At 47.1% G+C, this 23339-nt stretch overlaps 9 protein-coding genes across 9 annotated transcripts; 5 read left to right on the plus strand and 4 right to left on the minus strand.

Moving 5' to 3' along the window:
- Positions 1–154: 154 nt before the first annotated feature.
- On the minus strand, positions 155–1360 carry K444DRAFT_573889 (uncharacterized protein). Its single transcript, XM_024877418.1, has 2 exons — positions 901–1360; positions 155–849 (listed from the first exon to the last, which is right to left on the minus strand). Exons 1-2 carry the CDS (start codon positions 1176–1178, stop codon positions 342–344), a joined length of 786 nt encoding a protein of 261 aa, XP_024728279.1. The 5' UTR covers positions 1179–1360; the 3' UTR covers positions 155–341.
- Positions 1361–2232: 872 nt separating this feature from the next.
- K444DRAFT_544619 (uncharacterized protein) lies at positions 2233–4022 on the plus strand (the record flags this gene model as incomplete). The annotated part of the gene is made up of 4 exons (XM_024876069.1): positions 2233–2292; positions 2347–2937; positions 2991–3134; positions 3183–4022. 4 exons carry the CDS (start codon positions 2233–2235, stop codon positions 4020–4022), a joined length of 1635 nt encoding a protein of 544 aa, XP_024728280.1.
- A 230-nt stretch (positions 4023–4252) lies between these two features.
- K444DRAFT_230302 (uncharacterized protein) lies at positions 4253–5395 on the plus strand. Its single transcript, XM_024871218.1, has 2 exons — positions 4253–4617; positions 4739–5395. The coding sequence occupies exons 1-2, from the start codon at positions 4483–4485 to the stop codon at positions 5336–5338; spliced, it is 735 nt and encodes a 244-aa protein (XP_024728281.1). The 5' UTR covers positions 4253–4482; the 3' UTR covers positions 5339–5395.
- Positions 5396–6194: 799 nt separating this feature from the next.
- K444DRAFT_620490 (uncharacterized protein) lies at positions 6195–7152 on the plus strand. The gene has a single exon (XM_024881718.1). It carries the CDS (start codon positions 6222–6224, stop codon positions 7056–7058), a length of 837 nt encoding a protein of 278 aa, XP_024728282.1. The 5' UTR covers positions 6195–6221; the 3' UTR covers positions 7059–7152.
- Positions 7153–7716: 564 nt separating this feature from the next.
- K444DRAFT_669203 (uncharacterized protein) lies at positions 7717–8617 on the minus strand. The gene is made up of 2 exons (XM_024887493.1): positions 8380–8617; positions 7717–8331 (listed from the first exon to the last, which is right to left on the minus strand). Exon 2 carries the CDS (start codon positions 8311–8313, stop codon positions 7915–7917), a length of 399 nt encoding a protein of 132 aa, XP_024728283.1. The 5' UTR covers positions 8314–8331; positions 8380–8617; the 3' UTR covers positions 7717–7914.
- A 1099-nt stretch (positions 8618–9716) lies between these two features.
- Positions 9717–12158, minus strand: K444DRAFT_669204 (oxalate decarboxylase family bicupin). Its single transcript, XM_024887494.1, has 4 exons — positions 11424–12158; positions 11150–11373; positions 10923–11038; positions 9717–10873 (listed from the first exon to the last, which is right to left on the minus strand). The coding sequence occupies exons 1-4, from the start codon at positions 11787–11789 to the stop codon at positions 10188–10190; spliced, it is 1392 nt and encodes a 463-aa protein (XP_024728284.1). The 5' UTR covers positions 11790–12158; the 3' UTR covers positions 9717–10187.
- Positions 12159–12446: 288 nt separating this feature from the next.
- On the plus strand, positions 12447–13287 carry K444DRAFT_544335 (uncharacterized protein; the record flags this gene model as incomplete). Its single annotated transcript, XM_024876042.1, has 2 exons — positions 12447–12660; positions 12713–13287. The coding sequence occupies 2 exons, from the start codon at positions 12447–12449 to the stop codon at positions 13285–13287; spliced, it is 789 nt and encodes a 262-aa protein (XP_024728285.1).
- Positions 13288–14519: 1232 nt separating this feature from the next.
- On the minus strand, positions 14520–16168 carry K444DRAFT_669206 (uncharacterized protein; the record flags this gene model as incomplete). The annotated part of the gene is made up of 2 exons (XM_024887495.1): positions 14931–16168; positions 14520–14699 (listed from the first exon to the last, which is right to left on the minus strand). The coding sequence occupies exons 1-2, from the start codon at positions 15966–15968 to the stop codon at positions 14520–14522; spliced, it is 1218 nt and encodes a 405-aa protein (XP_024728286.1). The 5' UTR covers positions 15969–16168.
- Positions 16169–19766: 3598 nt separating this feature from the next.
- On the plus strand, positions 19767–21771 carry K444DRAFT_230418 (DUF300-domain-containing protein). The gene is made up of 6 exons (XM_024871219.1): positions 19767–20380; positions 20435–20651; positions 20707–20832; positions 20885–21034; positions 21087–21437; positions 21494–21771. The coding sequence occupies exons 1-6, from the start codon at positions 20109–20111 to the stop codon at positions 21503–21505; spliced, it is 1128 nt and encodes a 375-aa protein (XP_024728287.1). The 5' UTR covers positions 19767–20108; the 3' UTR covers positions 21506–21771.
- Positions 21772–23339: the final 1568 nt, after the last annotated feature.

Consider the following 23339-nt stretch of genomic DNA (forward strand, 5'->3'; position numbering starts at 1 on the left):
AGTGGAACCCGAGAATCCCTTGTTGCATAACTCCTCTGTGCAAATAAAGGAACCAAGTTGTGAAAAAGAGGTCACGTGCCACAACCCACCCTTCTCCTAAGGCTAATCTCGTCCAATTGCACAAATGAGTCATGTCAAGGCTGAAAACTTGTCAGAGAAAATGATGAAATTCTAATCTATGTGTCCGTAATACTTCCTATAAGCACCAAGACATATCGTACATTGCCCAACAGCCACCTTGATGTCCCCTCTACTGCCACAATCTGCCTGATATCCTAAATTATAAACCCAATTTCTCCATTCACTTTATCTCAGACTTGAGACTTCTCGCACACTCGCTCTTAGATTATGAGTCCCGCTGTCGTGTAACAAACAACAACAATAAACTCCTCGATCGTCGCCATGAACAGCTGGATCAACGGCTTCGGACTATTCAAAGAGAAATCCGAGCTGTGCCCAAATGCAGAAAGAATGCTCCAAAGCAGACGCACAGCAATGAGTGGGAGAGCAATAAGCACCATGATATAGATGCGTTTCTCCTCGCGGGGAGCATTACCAACGTCGTTCATCGTTATGACGCTAAGAGCAAAGAGGAGGACATAGATGACCGCCAAGATTGCAATACCGATTTTGGTTAGTTTCTTCCCTTCTGAAACCTCTGATCCTGCTTCGTCGGTGCCGCCGGCGATACATAGAACCAAAGCAATCACTGTTGGCAACTGAGCAATCTGGATGATGCGGCTTCGTCGAGCGTTGGCTGTGGCTCGTTTGGTGACGATGTTGGCGATTCCTGATGCGGGTAAGAAGTTGTTGTTCATACTGCGTACGTGGAAGGACACTTCGTCTGTACTGTGGAAAAGTTAGCATTACTTGAATTCTCAAGATGGGATGAGTACTAACACCCGTTTCAACAGGCCCAAGCTTGCCATCAAGAGAGGAGACAAGCCAACGGACTGTAGAATCTCGGCCCATTCAATGTCCGTCTTATTTGTTGGATTGTGTTCTCTTTTGATCTCGAAGATGGCGCCAGCAATTCGGACAACGCAGAAGATTGTAAGGTAAATCCATCCGAGTTGCTTTTGGAAGCCATGACGAAAGATTATGATAGCGGTGAGAAGGAAGATTGGGATGTAAACGACAAGTTCAGCGTAGGCAATGGCTTCTGCGGTAGAAACCATAATGCTGGATAGTATGTGAAAGATGAAATAGGATGATTCAGAGATATGGAAGAGTTGAAGATGTAGGTGGCGAGGAAGGGATGAAGGCGACGAGCTTGAATGTTCTGATAAAGATGACAGAAACGTACTTCGTCTTCTTATTATATAGAAAGAAAAGGGAAGGATTGAAACTTTTCAATGCGGTCATATCAGAGATGTTGAATGCAGTTGACTCTATCGCAGCAAAGAACCCAGGGATCAATTCCCTATCTGCTGCGTCCCCACAGCTACGCAACGCAGCGATATCAAATTTAGGGACTTCAAAATCCGGCACCCTGACCCCGTGTTGCGGCTTTACCCGCAACTCACCGCTAGCCTTGATGATAAGTCCTGCACTCGCAGATCCAGCAACCTCGACGTTGTTTGGGAAGAAGAAAGTCAGATGGCTCTAGGCCCCTTCTAAATCTTCCGTGTAGATCCGCTAGCAGCCCTTGAACACGCTACTCAAGGACCCCCAGAAGCGGTTAGCAAAAGAGGCTTCGGCGCTGTGCGCAGCAAATCAAGCTTTCTCGCTCCACTGAAAACATGCACCATCGGGGGAAGCGATGCTCCACCGGCCACACCTCACCTCCAACCTCACCTGCCACCTTCGTCTGAATGCTTCTCGTAACCCCACTAGCCGCAGCACAGTCACGATTCCAGGGAACCGGCCCATTGTAAGTCCTTAATCGCTCGTTGTTTTAAGAGCTGGTACGACGTGCATTCCAGAATGCCAGCCCCATAGGCTGTGGCTGTCCCAACCTGCCCGCAGTGCACATGCGCGGGCATCTGTCAGCAATGGTTCCTGCTGCTCGGGGAACAATGACGACGATCTACGCGCCTCAACGAGCGATAATAAAAGATATACAACTCCTACAAAGCAGCCTTTTGCTCCTTTCGTAGTCCTCAGAACCGTACGCCTTGGCACTTCGTCGAATCTTCGTTGAGCTCTCGCTGCAGCCCTACCGCTGACCCCTTCGGCACCTCTGGCGCCAAGCCCCTGTCGACCTTAAATTGTTCCGAGCAACTTTCAAACATGGTCTATTGTGGGAAGCCAAGTAAGGCGTGTGGAGAATGTAGGTTGCGAAGGACGAGAGTGGGTTGCATGCCCTTGCCCTTTATTCCACGCAGTTTGCTGAAATGGGAAAAGTGCGATTACAAGAGGCCATCCTGCACACAGTGCTTGAGAGCTGGCCGTACCTGCAACGGCTATCGAGATACCAACGATCTTATATTTCGTGATGAGTCTCAAGGGCTGTCTGATAAACATCGACGCTCGAAAGAGGCTCAGGCTCAAGTGAAAGCTCAAAGATCGCGTGCAACCGATATTCCTTCAACATCCGTTTCCGAGGTCGACTTCGCCGTTATTGCATTACCGCAACCTGAACAGTTCCGGAATCTGTCTCCCTTGTCCCTCAGCCTTGCAACTTCGGCTGAGGATCAAGCCACCTGCTTCTTCTTCCAAAACTATGTCTTGGGAGGCCGCGATTTGTTCAAAGGCCATATCGACTATCTTTCCGACATATACAGCAGTGAGGAGGTTGGAAGTGGACTTGCGGATAGCGTAGCCTCTCTTGGGATGGTTGGACTTGCCAACTTCTGGAAAGCTCCGAATATTATGTCAAACGCCGTCATCAAGTACAACTCTGCGATGAGAACTGTCAGTTCGCAGCTGAGGGACGTTGAGCAGGCTAAGTCCGATCAGACTTTGATCTCAATCTTGTTGATGGGGCTTTATGAGGTACAATCGATCTTGTTATTCGGGTTTCTCTGCGTTATACTGACTTAATCTAGACGAATACCTGCAACTCTCGTCAATCAATGGAGGCTTGGAAAAAACATATTACGGGAGCTACTGCTCTCATGCAACTCCGAGGCAAGCAAGCTCTTCGAACACCACTGGGCTACCACATGTTCATTCATTTAAGAGCTCAAGTTGTAAGCTGACTTGGATTACTCTTAAAACCTCTTACTAACTCTTCTTAGCTCACGATCTGCATCCAGAGGCACGCCCCAATACCTCGAATCATCACCGAATGGTCAAATGAGATCGACTTTGAAACCCCTGAGCAGGCAGCTGCAACAGCTCTTGTAAATTTGGGGAGCAGATATTGCGATCTGCGATCTTCGATGAGCTCCTTCCATGATTACAGCGAGGCTGAACGAATCATCACCACAGCATGTGCCATTGACAACGATTACGATCTTTGGGCGAAGACCTGCCCATATCAGCTGATTTATCAGACGATGACTTTGAAAGAACGAAGCGAAGAGGTTTTCTCTGATCATTACCATGTCTACCCCAATCTCTGGGTCGCCACAGTCTGGAACCAATACCGTGCTGTTCGGCTTCTCGTCAACGAGCTCATTCTCGACCAGCTGTGCCACCTCTACCTGAACAGCCCGGAATCTACTTTGATTTGGAACGATGTCTACTTCTTCGAGAACCAAGTTCTCGCCTCGAATACCACCCTCCTACAGCTATGCCATGATATCTGCGCCACTGTCCCCTTCTACTTGGGTTTCGATCCCAATGCAGACAAACGTATGCCAAGAGCAATTCCCAAGGCTGTTAGCGGAAATATGCTACTTTGGCCGTTGTACACAGCGGGTTGCACCGATCTGGTGTCGGACATGATGCGCGACTGGGTTGCAGGACGTCTTCGATGGATTTCTGATGTCATTGGCATTCGACAAGCAGCTCCGTTGGCCTTCAGCCTGCGGAGGAAACAAGACCTCTTGACATGGCAGAACGAAAAGGAGGATGACGATGTTTGTAGCCCAATTTTGAACGTGGAGTCGCCAGATATAGAGACGATGATATGAAGTTGACCTGCGTTGTCTCGTTGAGAAAGGAGGACGGTCAAATTTGGGCATGCAACTTCGAGAATTGCAGCGAAATCAAGGACGCATTGGAAGAAGCAATGAGACATTGAGGAGGGGGCTTTCCACTGCATCCATCAAACGGCCGATACCCCAGCAGCCTCCAACCATTCCGCCTGGAGGGACCTTGACCATATCTGGTGGTGGATATTCCAGAGAACTATTTCTCACCTGCTCAGAAGTTGCGCTGTTGCTCCCGCCTACTGCGATGGAAGGTGCATCCTTGATTTTTCCGATTCCCTGGACAATGAGATACTAACAGCCATCGAGCCACCCGACATTCTATCCATTTCCTAGACTTCCAAAGGATTTACGCGAGTGCATCTACGAATGGCTCGATCCTCCACCTCAGATACTCCATTTGTCTTACGAGCAACATCCATCAACGTCACGGCACAGGATAATGGAGCGAATGGAGTGGTGGTGCACATGGGAGATGCTCTCGCCACAGCTGTGTTACGAGAACTATTTGGCGGTGCTCACGAACCGTTCGATCTGCCGTGAATCCCGCCGTCACTGCACCGGGAAGTACTCGACTGTAAGTCCCAACTTCTCGGAATCTTTTAACCTCTCTAGTAGCATTGTCCAACAGCCCCTGGAACATTCTACTCATAAGAATACCTGAACGAGACATACTGACTCCGATTTCTTGGGAATAGGTTCACCTCGGCGAAGATCCCACAAACCTAACAATTTTCAGCTTCAAGACGGACACCCTTTTCCTCGATTACAATATACTCCCTGAACGCGGTTTCCTGGAACGAATATTGCCCCCGCCGGGTGCACGCTCTCCATTCAATCACGACCATCACGTCAGACACTTGGCGATTTGCAAGGAGTTTTGGTTCGATTGGCAATTCTTGAAAGACATGGGCGATAATGTCACATCCTTGGGCGATGATTGGCGTGGCACTTCTAAGGAGGATTTCAAAAACTGGATAGTAGCTCATATGCACAAACTGAAGGCGGTGCGGCTCGATCAGGGCACATATCTGCTCCCCCGAAGCTCCCCGATAGGTTGCTTGTTTGTGGATGCTGGCTGGCGTGGATTCCCACCAGACCCACACATCGCAAGGTTCCAAAAAGCCTTCCAATTGAACGAATGTGTCGACATTAAGACAGTCTGGCCAGAGAGGTTGGACACACCCGGATGGACGCATTCAGCTGAGGATTATACCTCTGGCATTTGGCAATGGCCTTACGTTTCAAAGGATAACCTCGTTAAGATCACCGAGTACAACAGTGTCTCTTTCGGATGAGATGCGGGAGTGCAACACCAATTAGCTTATTAGGCTGTTGGCTGTTCCGAGGCTGCTTGGAACATGCCAACTATGGAGGCGAATGGTATGATCATTCTTATCATTACTCAGTAATCAGTTCTCCGTTCTTCTCTCGCCAATGGCCTCATTGCTGGAAGTCGAATGAGCTTCAATGTTCCAGTGTGCCTTGGTCCATTCATGAAACTTTGGGCTTCCCCCTTGATGCAAAAGACCACCAAATTTGAACCGAAAAAGCGTTTTCATTTCATCGGAGAAGGAGATTCGTAACATGGGAGCGAGATCTTAATTCGTTCCCGCCACGCCTCGTCCAACATCATTCGGAAAGATTTAACATTTCTCGAAATGGATAAGCTTCTGAAATTTCTCATCAACTCGAGTTTCAAGCACATCGGTTACAGCCATGCGGCCTCTTTTTCCTCTCAGCCATAAATGGGTGGTGTTGGCAACACCAGATTCCCATGACTTCCATGCTACTCGGTGAGAAAATTACATGAGCAATATTCTCGTGCGAAAACGCACATAAACATATAATTTTATTTCCATTCTATTCCCATCCAGCCTCAACATTCAATTCGGTCATTTCAAAGCATGACTGGTTGCCCTGTAAGGCTGAAGAGGCATAATCCAGCTCCGATCACATGACAATATTATTTCGGGTGAAAGCGGGCACAAACCTCCATTGTGAGTCAGCATCCATTCATGTCTCGCACATCTTGTTGTTTCACTTCAGGCATCCTCTTCTTGTATTTCTATATCAGATCAACATTCCTTGTCCACTCTTCTCTCTCAATATCGATCTCAAAGTCCTCAAATCACCAACCAACCAATCAAGCAGCAACGTTGACGACAACACCTAACGGAAATGGCACCCAGACCCCTCCTCCTCCTCACCACCCTCAGCCTCGCTCTCCCAGCCGCCGGTGCCCTTTTACTATCAACCTACCTCTATAACTACCCTCTCTCCGCCTCCAAATCCCGCACCATCAAAACCTCAAGTTCTCTCTCTCCTACAAGCTCTACTTCCCCATCCCTCAAGATAATCAATCCTCACGCCTACCCCCAAAACTCATCTACCGATTCCCGCCTCATTATCCTCTCGAAATCAGAAATTAGGAATCTCACAGATGAGGAAATCTTAGCCAGGTTTCTAGGGGGTTTCTTTGGAGGATGGATTTTCATGCCTGAGAAAGGGATAATTTCGCTGTTTCAAGTTTTTGGGAGGCCGATGATTACTGTGGGTTTCACTGGTGTTCCGATGAATGGGAAGCGGATTTTGAGTCCGAGTGCACTTGAGAGGGAGAAGTTGCCTGAAAAGGGAACGGTTTTGCTTGGGGGGAATTTCATGGTTCTTGATGCACAGCTAAAGGGAAGGGGGGAAGAGGACGGAGAAGGTTGGGAGGGCGAAGGAGGAGGGAGTTTTGTTGAGGTCGGGTTTGGGGATGATAGGAGGGGGTTTGCGGGGATGCATCGCTTTGAGGTTTTGAGGCTGTCGAACTCAACGGACGGGAAAGGGGAAGAGGTGGGGGGAGAGGATGGGAGAGAGGGGGAGGAGGGAGGAGGCGTGCAGCTCTGGTATTCAAGTATTTCATGTAATCCGAGGGAGAACAAACTCCCGTTTCCGAAATGGGTGTTCGGTTTTCATGAGTTTTATGCGCAGTGCTTGTTCAGGGATGGGGTGAGAGAGGTGTTGAGAAATTGAGTTGGAGATATAGGAAGGAAAGGAAGAGTTGGGGGTGTGTAAGATAAAAGGAACTCTCTGCTAAAACTAATTGTTATATTTTCATGTTTGGAGACGAGTCGAGATTGAATTGCGTGACTTGACAGACTTAAGAGAAGTCTTGAAAACGAGTGATTATTTTCAACGATGTCAACGCTGCATTTCAGAGTGACCAGGGTGTTATCGCTTATATGACAGGCGTTTGACTGCTGAACTCCAGAGCCGACTCGCTCGGCTCGGCCCCGGAAACTTATAAAAATGTCGGCCCACCCCCACAACCCAAAAGAAAGACTAGAGGAATTCAAAGGGCCAGGGATAGGTAAAAGAAGCAAAAGAAATCTTTTCCGACCCAGAAACTTGTCCTTCGCTCCATTATCTGTGAGCATACCTCCTAACCGTACAAAATTCATACGACATATTGGATCTTACAGAATGTGGAGAAAGCTTAACGGGGCAGGGGCCACTAATTGTTGGAACAGGAAATGCTTGTTTGGAGATATACGACCGAACCCTTAGTAGGACTAACGTTAGAACTGCGGGTGAAATAAATTAGAATGAGAATTGATGGAAATTCAACTACCAAGGAGATCAGATGCAAAGCGGCGAAACCTCAGCACCAAAAGTGCAAGGTAGAGAGAAGCCAGCAGCTGTCTTCAGTAATTACTGGAGCACATTCCAATCATCGTTTCATGCCTTCTAGCAGTTGAACCTTTTTGACGAGATCGGATCTTGGAAATTCCGGGATCTTCATGAGTGTATTAAGGTAATTTTGGTCAAGGACATAAGAAGCCAGCTACTGTTATAGTTTTGGGAATATCAAGTGCTTTACGATCAAACTTTACGCCTTGTCCAAAACACCAACCAGCACACTCCCAACCACCGTCAACATCGGCGCATACCCCCAATGATTCCACTCTCCCTTCCCATGCATGTAGCACACTGCTCCATCCGCAAACGCCACCGCACTAGCAGCAATCAAGACCCAACCCGCCGCCTTGCGCTGTCCACAGTATGCCATGATGTTGATTGCCACGCCCATGAAAATGTCTCGCACACCATAGATGACTGAGAGACTTTCGACGACTTTTCTGTCAGCAGGGAGCGAGGGAACGTCGAATTCGAAGAAGGTGAGCGCTTGGATGGGACGCAGGACAGCGTTGATGCCGAAGCCGATGAAAATTACACCGAAGATGTTGGCGGCGATGGAGAGCGCGGTGGATTGGGAGATGGGAGCCATGGTGTGGATTGTTTGGATCTATGTTTAGTCAATTGATGCTCTGATATCAATTGGGGTCTTGCGTACCTTCGCGTGGTGAGAGCGGGTTTCGAGGAGGAATGTGTGAATGGGAACTGGGGATCCAAAGACTATGCAAACTCAAGGCTTTCTTGAGGGTACGAGTCTTGAAAGTCGCTGGGATTTCTGAGAAGCGTGTTTGTGTCTTTCTGTGCAATTGAAGCCCTCTCAATGCGGGGAAATGGCTTTAATAAATAGTGTTCGCGCCGTCTGGGCGCGGACATTTCGTTGCGCCGTGTGGGCAGGCAGCCATCGCGAAGTCATGTGATACCACGAGCACCCCTTTGAAAAGTCCGATTAACCATGCATTCTTCTGATAGCACAAGGGGCCGCATAAGCAGGTGCAAATGCGAAGAGTAAAAGTCAGATTTTCTCTCATTAAGAGAATATATTGCAATATTGGGCAGTCCCGCCCGCCCCCCACCCCCGGGTAATAAAACTGCGCAAGAGAAAGTATTATTTTAAAAGAGGACTTGGTTTGAAGAGCAGAGTGTTTATTCTTGGAGGATGGCCTCTAAACCCCCCTCCCCTTAAGTATCTGCTCATTTTTTAATTTTACAGATCGCGTGCCATTGGATTTTTAATGTCACGTGAACATTTTGCCACGCCAGCCCACCGCGCGTAACTAAAACTTCGCTTTGACAAGTCAAAATCTTACTTTTAATTAATTAGTTATCTTATTACGTTTTTATTAATTATTTGCTTACTAAAATATTAGCTTTATAAGTAATTTTAAATAGAATTTACTTTTAATTTTATTTATTTTAAGCTGTATCTTTTATATACAAGTTCATGTACTTTACTTCTAGGTTTTATATATGTAATCTCTAGTTTATAAAGATGAGAGAGAGAGAGAATTCTAATATTATAAGCCAGGCCTTTATATATAAAAAACTAGTAAATTAATTAGTTAAATAGAATTCTTTAAAGAGAAAGAAAGAGAAAGAAAATGAAATAAAATGCTCCCGCTCTAGAAGCGCTTAGTAGAGATAGTAATAACCCTCCCAGGCACGACTGTTAAAGAGGAGTTCCGTTGCCGCAATACTGCTATTAATATAATCGCTGCCTATTACTACTTCCAGGAAGGGAGAGCTACTGCCCTAGTACGCAAAAGGTTATCTACGCGACGGGCGAGTCTACTGCCGTCGAAGGAGACTAACCCGTAGCTAGTAGCCGCCGAGACCGAGAAGCAAGGATTAAGCGACGCGATATTATTGGTATTAACAGAGGAGACGACTACTATTTGCGTCCTCTGCTTAGGGGAGCAGAGCTTGCTGTTTGGAAAGTGCACCTACAAGTTTGCAAGTCCGGGAAACTTGACGAAGCACTTTAAGCGGAAGCATTTGGCCCATATTAAAAGTAATTTGGCTCCGGTACAAAGTCTGTCGAATAGAGCTGTAGCACAAGTATCATCTCTAGAACCACGCAGAGAGCATCCACGGGACCGTTTCCTTGTACTTTAATAATATACCAAGAGCGCATGGTCACAGAACTTGCGTTTGCCCCCTCTTTTCTTTCCTTCTTTGCCTTTCTCGAATCGACCAGAAGACACTCCGCAGAACCGTTCATCGCAACTACGGCGCAAAGATGTCGGCCTTCCCATTCAAGTTTGAAGCCTTCAATCACTAAGATGGTTGCAAGAAGTTCTGGTAGCGCAGCAAATATCGGCCACGAGGGGGAGGGGTACGAAAGTGTTCCGTTGACTGTATTAACTCCGAGGGTATTGGATCCGAGGGAGAACTGGTTAGCGCCTTAATGTCCTTCAAATCTTCGTTATCTAAGTTACAAAGGGAATATAGTTTGCGATACTGAGCTGTTTACAGTCCATCCGCGCGCAACTCATTCGAGCTGAAATTGGGCTTGGTGACCTCATCCTTCTCCGCGCTCTTAACTTTCTCCCAGAATATCTCCCCGCTCTCTCGGTCATTGGCAAACAAGTGATCAATAACCATCTTTTTCGGAGTCTCACCCATCCACTGGAACAAGGAGAAGTCTCTGAATTCGTCGGCGCGGAAGACTTCGAGCATCTCAATCGGCTCCTCCCCAATATTCTCCACAAAATGACCCATATTCCGCGGCACAATTCCAACATCACCAGGCACGTAGTCGAATGTCCTCGCTGTGCCTTCCGAGGCGAAGATGGTAATACGAGCGCGTCCCTTGAGGAAAAAAGACCACTCGTCAGCATTGGGATGCCAGTGCATCTCCCGGATGGCACCTGGCTCGATCGTAACGTGTGCCGCAGCTACAGTCTTCGAGATTGGAAAATTCTTGGAGTCGGTAACGCGAACTTCTCCGCCGCTTGTTTGCTTCGGCTCTTGGTCCAGCATTCTGTGGGTGAAGTTGTACTTTGATTTCTTCACGCCTTTGCCGGTTGGCTTCTCTTGGTCGATCGAGCCAGGTTGAGACCCCTGGAAGATGTACTTCTCGCTGTCCGGAATGTGTGCAAAGATCTCTGGCGCCAGGTTGAAATTCTTGGAGATCACAGACTTTGGTGTATGCGCTATTCCGGTTAGCTGTAAAGGGGACAAACGAACGACTTGGAGACCTACCTAGCCAGTCGGTCAAGATGAAAGTTGATTCTTCGGAGAAGTTCCCGTCGTCGAAGACCAGGAGAAACTCGGTGCCGTTAGGGCTGAGACCCTGCAGCGAATGAGGCACGCCGCTTCTATGTAACGCGTGAGTCAGTAATTACTTGATCAATACTGTTCAGGGAGAGCTAAAATGTGAAAATCATGGACACTGAGATTTAGGGTGGGGGTTCACCTCCCAAACTTACGGAAAGTACCAAAGATCGCCCTTCTTTAGATCGTCGATGAAGTTACCGCCTTCATAGTCAAGGGCGGTCACGCGGACTTCTCCATCAAGCACATATGCCCATTCCGCTTCCTTGTGCCAGTGCAGTTCACGGATGACGCCTTTGTCGAGACGCATATTCACGCTGGCAAGCTCGACACTTGACCCAAGTTCTCGAACTGTCGTCTGGCGCGTCCATCCACCTTCCTATGAAATTTGAATATTCGGGTCAAACTTCTTGTAGAGAAATATCTTACCTCTATACGGACATGAGAGTCCGCAAAACTCCAGCGCATATTCATCATGTTACCGTGATCTGTACTCGGGGGCCGCACGAGATCTGGGCTCTGCCGGGAACGCTCCCAGTTCCAGGGTCCAAGAACCGACGCCCCCAGCCCATTCCGCCATGGCAAGGGATCCAAATTATCCCCAACAGCATCTACGGCCCTGTCGAGAGGGTCTTTGTTGCCGGGAGTGTAGGGCGGGGCGATGTTTGTCTTCCGGTACTTTGCAGGTAGCTCATAGCCATCGAGGAGCCGTTGTCGAGGACTATCCTGCACGGGGATGGCGAGTACAAGCCCATTTAAGGCAGCAAAAAGTAGGACTCTGCTCCAGCTCTGCATCGTATTGACTAGAAGGGGGGGGGCAACTACGTCTGTGGGTCGGAATGTCAGGGAGTTTGACGAAATAGTTTTCTCGACTGGCAGCAGATTGGCGGCTTTATGTAAGATGAAATTCAAGAATCTGGTCAGATATAACACCTACCCCGGATACCTAGGCAGTTTTCGAAGGATTCCAAATGTAGCGGCTATCAACTGAGCTTTATCCCTAGGTTGTTTCGCATAACCCCACGATGATGCTTCTGTTACCGAGTTTCTTGAATACTGACGCCGAAAGAAAGCCGAAGGTCCCGATAACTTCAAGCTTGAAAAGTTTAAGACATAAGTGCTATGACTCGAGATCGACAGGAATGATTTACATTTTGCACACTCCGAGAGTGCCGTGGTAGGGTGTAAGCGACCCGCAGCTGGGTGCATCATGACTACTGCACCTGCTAAGCTGTTTTTCGCTTACGTATTAATTATTAAGGGGGACTAAGTTCGGAGTTCGGGGTTCTTCCCGTCACAGGCTGTCATCGATTTAAAGTTTGGGTGCATAGCAAACCACTTTTATTTATTCTTATATGTTAAAACACCCTCTGTGCATACTCTGCGAAGAGTTCAGTTTTACGCCAACTCGCTATGGCGCGGAAAAGCAGACACGGCTCCTCACGGAACCCAATGGCAAGTAACGGACCAGAGACCTCTGTAATTCCCGACGAGGAGCAGCCTTTGCTCGAGATATCGGTATCAAAATCTGGCTGGCGGAAGAACATGATGGTTGATGTGACTCGCGATAAAGCCGATGTAATTCTTCTCCTGTGCTATATCATCACTGGCCTCCTTGACAGTGCAGCTATATCCACCTGGGGATCCTTCGTTTCTATGCAGACAGGTGTGTTCCATCTCGTCTCATAATGTCACAAAAACTGACAAATGCTTATCAGGAAACACCGTCTACATCGGACTCGGCTTGGCCGCACCCAGCGAGTCACAACGCTGGATTAAATCAGGTGTAGCTCTCATGTCTTTCTGCTTCGGATCTTTCTGCTTCAGCCGCTTCCACCGCTACTTCATGCCTTGTCGGCGCTGGGTCCTCTGCGCATCATTCATAGCACAGATGTGCTTCATAATCGCAGCTGCCGCAATCCTCACCTGGGGGGCTACATCAGCCAACGAGAAAGACGACATTGGCTGGAACGTTCTCGTACCTATTGCATTAGTCGCTTTCCAGAGCTGTGGCCAGGCAGTTACAAGTAGAGCGCTCAGGTACAACGCTCTCACTAGCGTTGTGTTGACGAGCCTCTACTGTGATTTGTTCTCGGACGCCGAGCTGTTTATGTTAGACAACTCGGACAGAAATCGCAGAATTAGTGCTCCGGTGTTGCTTCTATTAGGTGCCATTGCTGGTGGCTTGGTAGCTCATAGTCCCATAGGTACTGCAGGTGTTTTATGGATCGCGGCTGGGCTTAAGTTGGTTGTGGTCTTTTCTTGGTACTCTTGGCCGGCCGTCGAAGACTAGGAGCAAGAGATCAACGGGAGATGGACTTTGTTCTATGGCATGTGGGTTGGACATAATTGCACAATCACACATGGCTAGCAGAATTTTTAGTCGAAGGGGGAAATGAAGACCTACCCTCTACTGGAGCTTACCTTTAGCTCTCTCCGCTTACTCGAAAAGTTCGAGTTGGCTATTTCAGGTCTTCACATCACCTGCCGCACTTCCAAATTTCAATCCCGTTTCAGAAGATTTAATTTCGTCAAAACAAGCCAAAAGAAATCAATACACTTTCCCTGGAGTTCTGAACTCAGTTTTGGTTATATCGTGTGCCTGTCGTTGGAATCTTTTGAAGTGTTCAGCCCGAATTTCGGCAACAGCCTGTGATCAAAAAATACCTTAGTTCAGCTCCGTCCGCCGAGTTTGACGTCACCTTGATCAACCATACACCGCTCTTGTGTTCTCTCGGTTGGCAAGAGAGTGTTCTGATGACGTCCTAGAATGCTGGACCGCCTTCGTGTAACAAGAATATAGAGTCTGCTTTGTAAGTCTCCTCGCCAGTCATTAGCGCTGATAGAAGAGGATGCAGATACGCGTATAGTCAGATATATTGCAGAATGTCTCAGGTGACAGGTGGCAGGTCTGAATTCTTCGGGTTCAAGATGAATATGTAAACACCTTGCCTCGAGGTACTTTCACTGTAACAAGTTCATGGTAACAATCTTACCCTTACACGATCCTCGGCATGATTTTACACGTTTCTTCTCGCCGTTCAGCACTCGTTTAGATCTGTATCACACCAGTGCTTGCAGACTTTTCTTTCTCCTATAGATCTGAGCAGCAGCAACAGTCTCATCGCTACCAGCTGGGTTCGCTTGGACGATTGATCCTTACGGCTTTCCGTAACGGGCTCACTCTTGGCGCAGCCAGCTCACCTGTCTGAGCAACTTGAGCAGTCCCTATATATAAATACTGTAAATAAATAACAAATTTGAAAAAAAATCTCAACTTTAGTTTTATTAACTAATTTAATGTATAATATAAATTAATAATTCTTTTTTCTTTTAAGTAATAGCGCGAGCCAAAGATTTGGCCAATCGAGACGCGCAGCGGCGCGAAATCCCAAGAGAAATATAACCATATCAAGTGGAGGCGGTGAGCCCCGAAAACGTGACCTCCGCCCAGGGGAAGAGGACAAAACACCTCAGAGGACCCTTTAACTAACGTTAAGGGCACGTTAAAGGCATTCAACTTTATTAATTTCCCTTTGCCTCCCCATCTTCAGCTACAGAAGCTTGGATCCGCGGAACCAATGGGACGAGAAATGTGGCGTCTAGCTGTGCCGCACTGCTGACGGGAGGAACGATTTGAAGGATTGAGTTCTGACGGTAAAAGGGAGGCTTCTTGGTATCTGTTCTCGGAGAGTTGAACAAATTCTGCAGGCGCAGAAGTAGAGGGCAATGATTCCAATTCTCGGAAGAGGCTCAATGGGTTTATCTCCCCCAATCAAGACGAGAAACCAGCGAAACTCGTTTCTAATTATGCCCGTGGCTACTTCTAATATTTGAGCTTTCATAACTGAGAGAAGATGGAGAGTCGCTCTTCTAACGGGATCACTATAAATAATGTAAGTAGGAGAATCATGTAACCAAAAGGTAGCATCTTACATGGCCCACCTGTAGTGGAAACCTCGACCTAAACGACCTCATCTCGATCAGAAAGGCCTCATCGCCATGAGATGACTCATTACCATCACAAAATGCGACCACCTTGATCTTCGGAGGTTTTAGATGCGGAAACTCAAACCGAAAAGCCTCAATATTTTCATCCACCATCGACATCACCAAGGAGGCACTTTCTCCTCTGACAGTCCCTGGTGTGATGCTTCGAAAGAAGAGCGGCACTAGTAATGTGCGCTCAATCGTCAGAACAATTAGAATCTCATCCAAGGAGTGGAGAATGCGAGGCCATTGCAATGGAAGGTACTCTTCTCCTTGAAAATCCCGCCAGATATGCCAATCGACAGCAAGATGGCGGAACCTGTTCAAATACTCGAAGAACAGCCGGGTGGCTTCCGGCCTGATGTGCCCCGGTTTACCCAGATTACTGATCTCGGTACCGAAAGCTCCAAATTGGTGGCGGACCGGGATGTCAGCGGTGTCTCTCTGGAAAAATAATGTGTCATGTATTTTGTGCGCATAGACCATCTTCCTTTCGTTCCTTCTGGTGGCGACATCTGTAGGTAGCAAAACGTACTCTCTTTTTGCTGCTTCTCTTGAGCTACTGCAGATTTTGAAGACGACAGGGAGGGGGCGATGCTGGGAGGTCACGGTGTACAGAGTGTTGACGTCTTGAAGGGTGACTGCGAAACGATGAGATGACAGTGCCAGGGAGAAGATTCTCGATCCGTCGTCTGGTTCCTGCCTTGCAGCTGATGTCCATATATGCAATTGAAGTTCCATCGGTAGCTGAGAGAAGCAGTGAAATGTTCCCAGAGGTATCATCCCCGAGACATGCAATGATGATGGGCCGGGGCTGTCATAGTTTTTAGCTGGTAGGTCGGACAGCGATACCGACTCCGGACATTTTGGTCGAGGAACGAAACGTCCCATGAGGTTGAGAAAAGGGTTCATTCCTTGCTGAGTTGAAGGCGACTGTGAGTCGTTGGAGCGTGCTTTCCCAAGACGCCAAAGGCTGGGACCCATCCGATGGGAAGATTGAAGTGAACTCCGAGTGCCAGCCCCATCACAATGTGATACGTAGGGTCAACATTACACGAATGCGACAAATCTTCATGTCTTCTTGGCTCAATAATGCTGTGAGGCTTCAAAGTCCCCTAAGTTAAATCGCTCATATGGTCGAGAGGTCCGGAATGCGGAGGTGGGATGGATGCGGACGTTCTTCGAGAGTCATGTAATTTAGGCAGCACGTGGTCTCGCCTAGCAACCCGAAATACAGCCGTAGGCGAAACTGGCTTTAAAATGTCAAACTCAGGTGGTTGGAAACCTTGATTCTCATTATCGAAGGCTGGGAAGCCCCTTAATATAGTACAAATCCACTAGTCTCCCACTAGCCCCCCAGCCCCCTGGCTGCCCTAGACCCATAAGCTTGGCACCTTTCAACATAAAACTCATCTTTTTTTGGAACAAGCCATCGTGCTAATTCTGGGAATTCTAAAGCTTATCTCTACTAATACTAGGACCTTAATAGGCTAGGGGCACGCCGTCACGCGCGTGCCTTGAGGATATACCTTTTAAGCGATTACAAGGGGAAAGAGAGGGACGTGCTTCTTACCCACCTTTTTGTGCGTGTGCCGGGGGCTAAAGAATAGCCGAAAAAGAAAGTCTTACTTTATGATAAAATTGCAAAAATTAGTTTGCTAAGTGCAGAGGAAAGGGGATAGAAGGGAATCAATTTCTCAAATGCATAAGCACCCTCTCTGGGCAGACCCTAGAACGGGTGCTTATGCATCTAAAAGAGAGTCGAGATCCAAAATTACTGCTTTGGGCGTACACCCATGTTTTAGGAATGCTACGCGAGCAAAACAGGGGTGTTGCAGGGGGCACACTGATAATGATAGGTATAAAGCCAGACTCAACCGCAGGTAAAGGGCGTAGAAGTGCCCGAAAATATGCAGTCGAAGGAGACTTATTTACGGATGCACTGGATAGAAGGCCATTATGATAAGAACCGTGAACCCGAAAATTTGGCCCTCTGATGGATAACCCCGTTCTTTCAATCGTGTGACTCTCATCCCCCTTTCTGAGCCGAGATTCTACACGCGAGACGTCGCTTCCTTGTCAGTTCGTATTCTGATGTAAGAATTTGATTACTCGAGAAGAAATACTGCCTTCGCCAGGGGTATATCCTATTTAAAGAAGCGGTTCTCAACTTTATCCCTGTCTTCTCAAGGTTTGCTGTTCGCTGAAACCGCTCGGAATGCTTCAAGAATTCATGAACTCAGTGGATACTGAATTTGCTCGGGGCTTTGAGGTTGACATGAGAAACAAGCAAGCTTTGCTAGGCGGAAAGACTATTCGACATGTTCAGCTGCCTGATCAAACGTTAACATTGTTGTCTTCGATAGCCTTTGTTGCGGGATACCAAACTGGCATCCCATTGTACATCTTCCTTCCTTCCTTCTCAGTGTAATCCCCTACGCGGTCGGATTTCTCATTCCATGCATCAAGCCCCTTTATTTTCAATCTACTAGCTTTCTGCAAAAGCCGCACTAAACATTTGTCCAGCTCGAACGGCGAAACCGGCACGACCCCACTTTGGCGAGAATTTCTTCCTCGTCTTCCATATTGTGGACTTTGCGGAGTTGTTCCTTGAAGGCGAGATGTGTACTGAACTCTGTATGACACCTGTTTCCTCCCACCCGTAATAAATTTAGGTCACAGCTCCAAGTAGCGAAGCCTAAGTGTTGCATAGTTTTCATGACGTTTCCAATCGCTCTTGCTAACAAAACGCTTATATCATTCTATTGACGGTAAGCCAGACACGGCGCAGCGATACGGCCGCTCATGCATGTCTCTTCATATGCTTCCTTTATGTAGTCAATTTGTGAATTATTGTTAAGATGCTGACAACTTCAGTTCGCATTGACGGCCCGTAAAGTTTCCGCACTCTTTACAAGTAACCTGTTGATCCCCTTAGGAATTTTGAAGTATCGCGAGTGAGGGAATGTTGTTGGTTCTCTTACATCCACTCCGAGATTATTCTCTTTATTGATGGAAAATCGATATATTAAAGGTTAATAGACTACAGAATGACTAGATACAGAAGAGTGAGTTGTGGAAACAGAGGAAAAGTGTCCAAAGTAAGGGATTTATTCCCATTACCCTTCGGTAATACCGGTAATGCCGAGCCCGCTTTCTCCGATATATTATTAATTAGCTAATAAATCAAAGGTAATCAAAATGACGATATACTAGTAAGCTTGGTAAGCTCGGCGAGTAACGCATGACAAATGAGAGTAGAGAACCCTAAATTAGTGATTAAACCTGGTACTGGAAGGACTAGTAAGCTAGCTATGGTAGCGTACCATTTCAACACTTTAGCTTAACCCTGCGACTTATTCCGCCTGTATGCCCATAGCGCCTTCAATAATCCTCTATACCAAAGCCCTGCACGACATCTGCCTGTGTCCAACTTTGGAGATCTCTATAGGAAGTATACTTTCCGTACCCACAATATTCCCATTTGAAATCCTTACGACAACCCCACCCTTGCTCCTCAACCAAACCGGCGGCCTTAGCCCTTTATACGTCTCTCTATAGGGATATCGCGGCATAAAGTCACTCGACTTTAGTATATGTGCCCTATAGCTATAGCGCCATGCTGTTGGCACGGTGACTATAGCGCTTAGACGCTGAAACTTGGAGGTTTTATAGGCCACGTTAGCGACCAAGTCCCTGTACCTGCAGGGGCATACTCTAGAAATAGCATTACAAGGCTTGGGCCTATAGTTATAGGGACTTCTAGCGTCTGCCTCCACTATAATCTGAGCCTGTAGGGGCGAATAGTATATCTCGGCCAGGCATGCCCCGAAGTCACATGACTTTATGCCGCGATATTCGTACCACCACACCTCACTCCTCTCCTTCTCTCTTTAGCTTTAGATTCTAAAAGACATGAAATGGAGATCTTTGCGCTTCGTTCCAATGCTCCAGCTCCGCCGTCACAGATCTATTCAATGGTTTAGACTAATTCCTTATAAGGGCCTTAATATAATATATAAGAGAGAAAAATTTGGCGATATACTCTTTACACTTAACTAAGATCTTTGCACGTGAGCTAAGAAACGAACCTCGGTATAAGCATAGATCAAATGAGAGGCGATCGCGCTACAGGGGCTAGAGTCTACCGCTCAAGTAGCACACATTTCGATATAAATATACGTTGTTTAAGCACCTTTGGGTGGGAACTGAAGGGGAAAGCGGGGCGAGCTTTCGTTCCAATTCACCTTAGCTCAATTAAGCTAAGTTGAGTTGAGCTGAGCTAAGCTGAGCTCAGCTCATCCTGTGATCTTCAACCACAATTGGATTCACTTGGCGACTATTTATTTCCTCTTTTGGATATCGAAAAAGTGGCTAGTACACGCGTCCTCTGTAGCTCTCATAGGCTGCCCATGCCTGGCCCTACTTTTGGGCCCCTCGGACTGGGGGTTTGTGTTTGACTATGATTTATAGAAGCGGGTCGGGAACACCAGACCTTGAGATAATACTACTGTGTGGGTGGTAGTGAAGTGCGAATAAAGTTTTATTAGTTCAGAGACCCCTATTAGACCCGTATACTAGACAAAAAATTTCTATCATCTCTAATATCTGGCGCGATTCATTACTTTCGTCCGCTTTGGGAAACCAATTCGAGAGAGTCCACTGCGGCGACCTGATTTGATCGCTCTCCATGCTCAATCCGTACAAGCGCAAAAGATGACAAGCCAATACCCCCTAACGCACCAACTCTCCAACCAAATCTTCTCTTCAGCACTCAGCCTCGAATTGCCTACATCTGCAACTGCGTTGAAAAATGTTTAATCAGGCATCCTGTGCTGAGATCTGAGATTTTGAAGAAACTGCCCAGCATTGCGATGCCTGTCAGCCACCATTCTGACGCTTTTCTGATACCTTTCTGACTGCGAGGGCCTCGGACTGCTCGCGACAGGCCAATTGAACGAGCTCGTGAGCGCCAGGAAGACGAACTTCAGGTATGATAGAAATCCGACGAGGAAATATATAATGGGAGCCTCTGCTCCTTCGTAAGTAAGTATCAAGTTCAATACTTAATCAGAGGTTCTGCACCTTCTCAAGACCACCCGTTTATAGCTCCAACTCGAAATCATGGGCCTGTTCCATAACAATGACGATTCTACCAGCAATCACACTTGTCCCAATGTCAGTGTTACAGATCCCGGTATGACACAAAAGCCCGCAGTTTGCCCCCCCACCACTAATCGTTGCCATACAGCTCAAGTCCCCTTCGTAGGCAATTTGAGCTTCCATCACTTCATCGTCATTGTCTCAGGCGCGTGTATGGCATTTTCAGGTCTGGTGTCCTTCTACTTGATCTTCCGACATGCCACACATTACTCCCTCCCGAAAGAACAAAGACAGTGTGTCAACCCACCTTTGATAAGAATTGCTAGATTGGGTCTAATAATGCACAGGGTTATTCGAATCATCTTCGTGATACCTGTTTTTGCAGTCGTTTCCTTCCTATCAGTTGCTTTCAATGACGCAGCCGTCTACCTGAAGCCTATCGAAGACCTATACGAAGCATTCGCGCTTGCAGGCTTCTTTCTCTTACTCTGTGCCTTTGTGCAAGAAAGCGACGAGGAACGGCAAAGATTCATCGCAATATCAGGTACCACAAAGCAATATCTAGTAAGATTACAATATACCAAAATCAACTCACTGCACCCTGCTAATCCTCTCAAAGGGGGCAACTATCGGAGCTTTTCAATTTCCAGTCATTATGCTTGTGGTCCTTGTTGTCACCGAAATCACGGAGGCTATGGGTACATATTGTGCCACTTCTAGTAAACTATACTTCGCACACATCTGGGTATGAGCTATCCCGAATAAACGTGAACAAAATTGTTAACGTTCTTGCCTAGCTTACAGTCATCACCCTTCTTAGCACCACGGTGGCTATTATGTCCATAATCAGATTCTACAAAGCCCTCAAACCAACCATCTCACAGAGGAAACCTCTTCCAAAGCTCATCGCATTTAAGGGAATTGTTTTCCTTAACTTTATACAAAATGTGTGTTCACAGCTTATATTCCTTTCTTTGGTGCAATTCTAATCTGTCTTAGGCAATCTTCTCATTTCTAACTTCCTCGAATGACCTCAAGCCAACCACGAAACTCACTTTCGAAGACCTCTCCGTCGGAATCCCAAACCTAATCCTCGGTCTCGAAATGGTCATATTTGCCCTCCTGTTCCTGTACATCTACAGAACGAAAGAATACTACTTTAAACATGGGGCTGCAGCAGTCCCTCTAGGGCATGGGGGCTACCAAGGAGGATTCCTAGGAATCAGAGCCTACGGACAAGCGTTGAATATTATCGATATACTTGGAGGGATTATCAGTGTCCCTCGAGTCTTTGCTGAGAGGAAGAATTCGGGCACAGGTACTCAGAAGGGATGGACTACAAGCGCACAGGTGAGTGAATTGCCGGCCCATACTCATGGATGGAATGGAGTCTAACGAGGGAAGAGGAGACAGTATGAAAATATTGAAATAACACCTGAGTATCATTCAGAACAAGCTCAGCCCCTTCAGAGTCATCTGCCGGATCAAGGGTACGACACTCCTCACGCATATTTGCCATACAATGCACCCCAGGGGTATCATCACTAGGCGGTGGTTTGGCGAGATACAAGCAGTGATTTTCGGCGCTGGGAGAAAGCATGTCGTGGTTATGGGCTTGCTATTCGTGTTAGATTATTTTGGGTTTCAATAGTATTAGTTCACGTTAAAGCATGATGAATGTGCAGTATTATTATTCAAGAACCTTCCAATGTTAAGGTAATTAGGCACAGACGATCCTTGAATCCTGATCACAACAACGATCTCTTGCCAAGCACAAACCTCAGGTGCTTAACCAAACTAAATCTATCTCGTGTACCACACCATATCAACTCAAGCTGATGCATTGATCAAACATTGGCAGTAAGCAGCGAGACCGCTTAAGTCCAGAGTAACATCATTGGATGTGCAATCCAGTTTTGCGAAGAGAGCGGGCCGCCGGCTCTGCTGCGAGCTACAGACACATTGGCTGAAGAAACTGTCGTCAATTCCATTACCAACACAATTTGCATTTGGGTTGTCCTCGCCGACTTCAATAATGAGGCCGAATTGTATGCAGGGAGGAATCAAATCGTAGAAGCCGCTGCACGCGAAGCTGGGTGTCCATGAGACTGTGGAGGTAGTCGTAGTCGTTATGGTTAGTGGATTGCAAGATGTTGGGCCAATTGTAACGGCACTTGCTGGGAGTGTGATGGCGACATATATTGTTTAAGTTGGAATGGGTGGCGGCGACGGAGGTTGAGATACGGAAGATCGCGATGAGGTTGTCGTCGAGGCGGTAATCCAGCAGGAGTATGGGCTTGAAAGTCTCGATGGATGCCCGCCAAACTGCTCACTGAAATGTGATAGGGCAGTGACTGGACTTGTTGTATGCGCTGCAGAAGGAAGAAGCCGCCACGGAAGTTCTCGTAAAAGAATTGAGACAATTCTCTCTCTCCAGGTGGCAACTAGCAGATACGAGTAGAGAAGGTGAGAGAGCGAGGAAGAAACCAATGGTTTTCATCCTGCTAAGGTAAAAGCAAATGGCTATATGTCAAACTGGCAAACTGTGAATAGATTCGAATGATTGCAGACAGTCGAGGCAATTCGGGGACAACACTACTCTCTATATCTCGATGCCCACTTATTTCGCCGAAGATTATTTTCGACTGTTGTATGGATTTCAAGCCACATGGTTGCATTAGCTGAACGTTGATGTTAGTCAAGGGTTTGGTAACATGGTTTGTGTGGTTATGTGGCTAGGTGACGTCCTTGCAGTTGCAGGCTTATTGCGGTCTGGACAGCATGGGGCACTCCAAGCACTGTCACATTGAGTATTGAGGTCCCTGGTTTGCATAAGCCTTTCACATGATACGTTATCACATAACCTTTGGAATCTCAATAGCCAGCCTTAGCTGGCCCGAAGAAGGAAGGAATACGGTAACTTCAAACCTTTAAGCTTCTTTACGCATGGGATTATCCGAGATTAATATTGCTTGTATTGGAGAATAAGCATAACTTGTAGTAAATCAGCTCGATAGGATTTCTTAGTGACCGCTATTACAGAATTGCAATGTAAATTACAAATTCTCATGCCGAGCTTTATCGTTATCTTCTGGATTTGACCACTCAACTCTATGCCTCAAAGGGTGGTAGAGATTGGTCACGTGTGCCAACCCAACAGGGTGGTTGACCAAGATCGGTACCTTCTCATCCTCAGCCTTTCCTTCCATCGTAACCATATTATGGCTTCCTCCAATTGCAACCTCACATTTA

The sequence above is a fragment of the Hyaloscypha bicolor genome, assembly GCF_002865645.1.
Source record: "Hyaloscypha bicolor E unplaced genomic scaffold K444scaffold_182, whole genome shotgun sequence".
Taxonomy (NCBI): domain Eukaryota; kingdom Fungi; phylum Ascomycota; class Leotiomycetes; order Helotiales; family Hyaloscyphaceae; genus Hyaloscypha; species Hyaloscypha bicolor.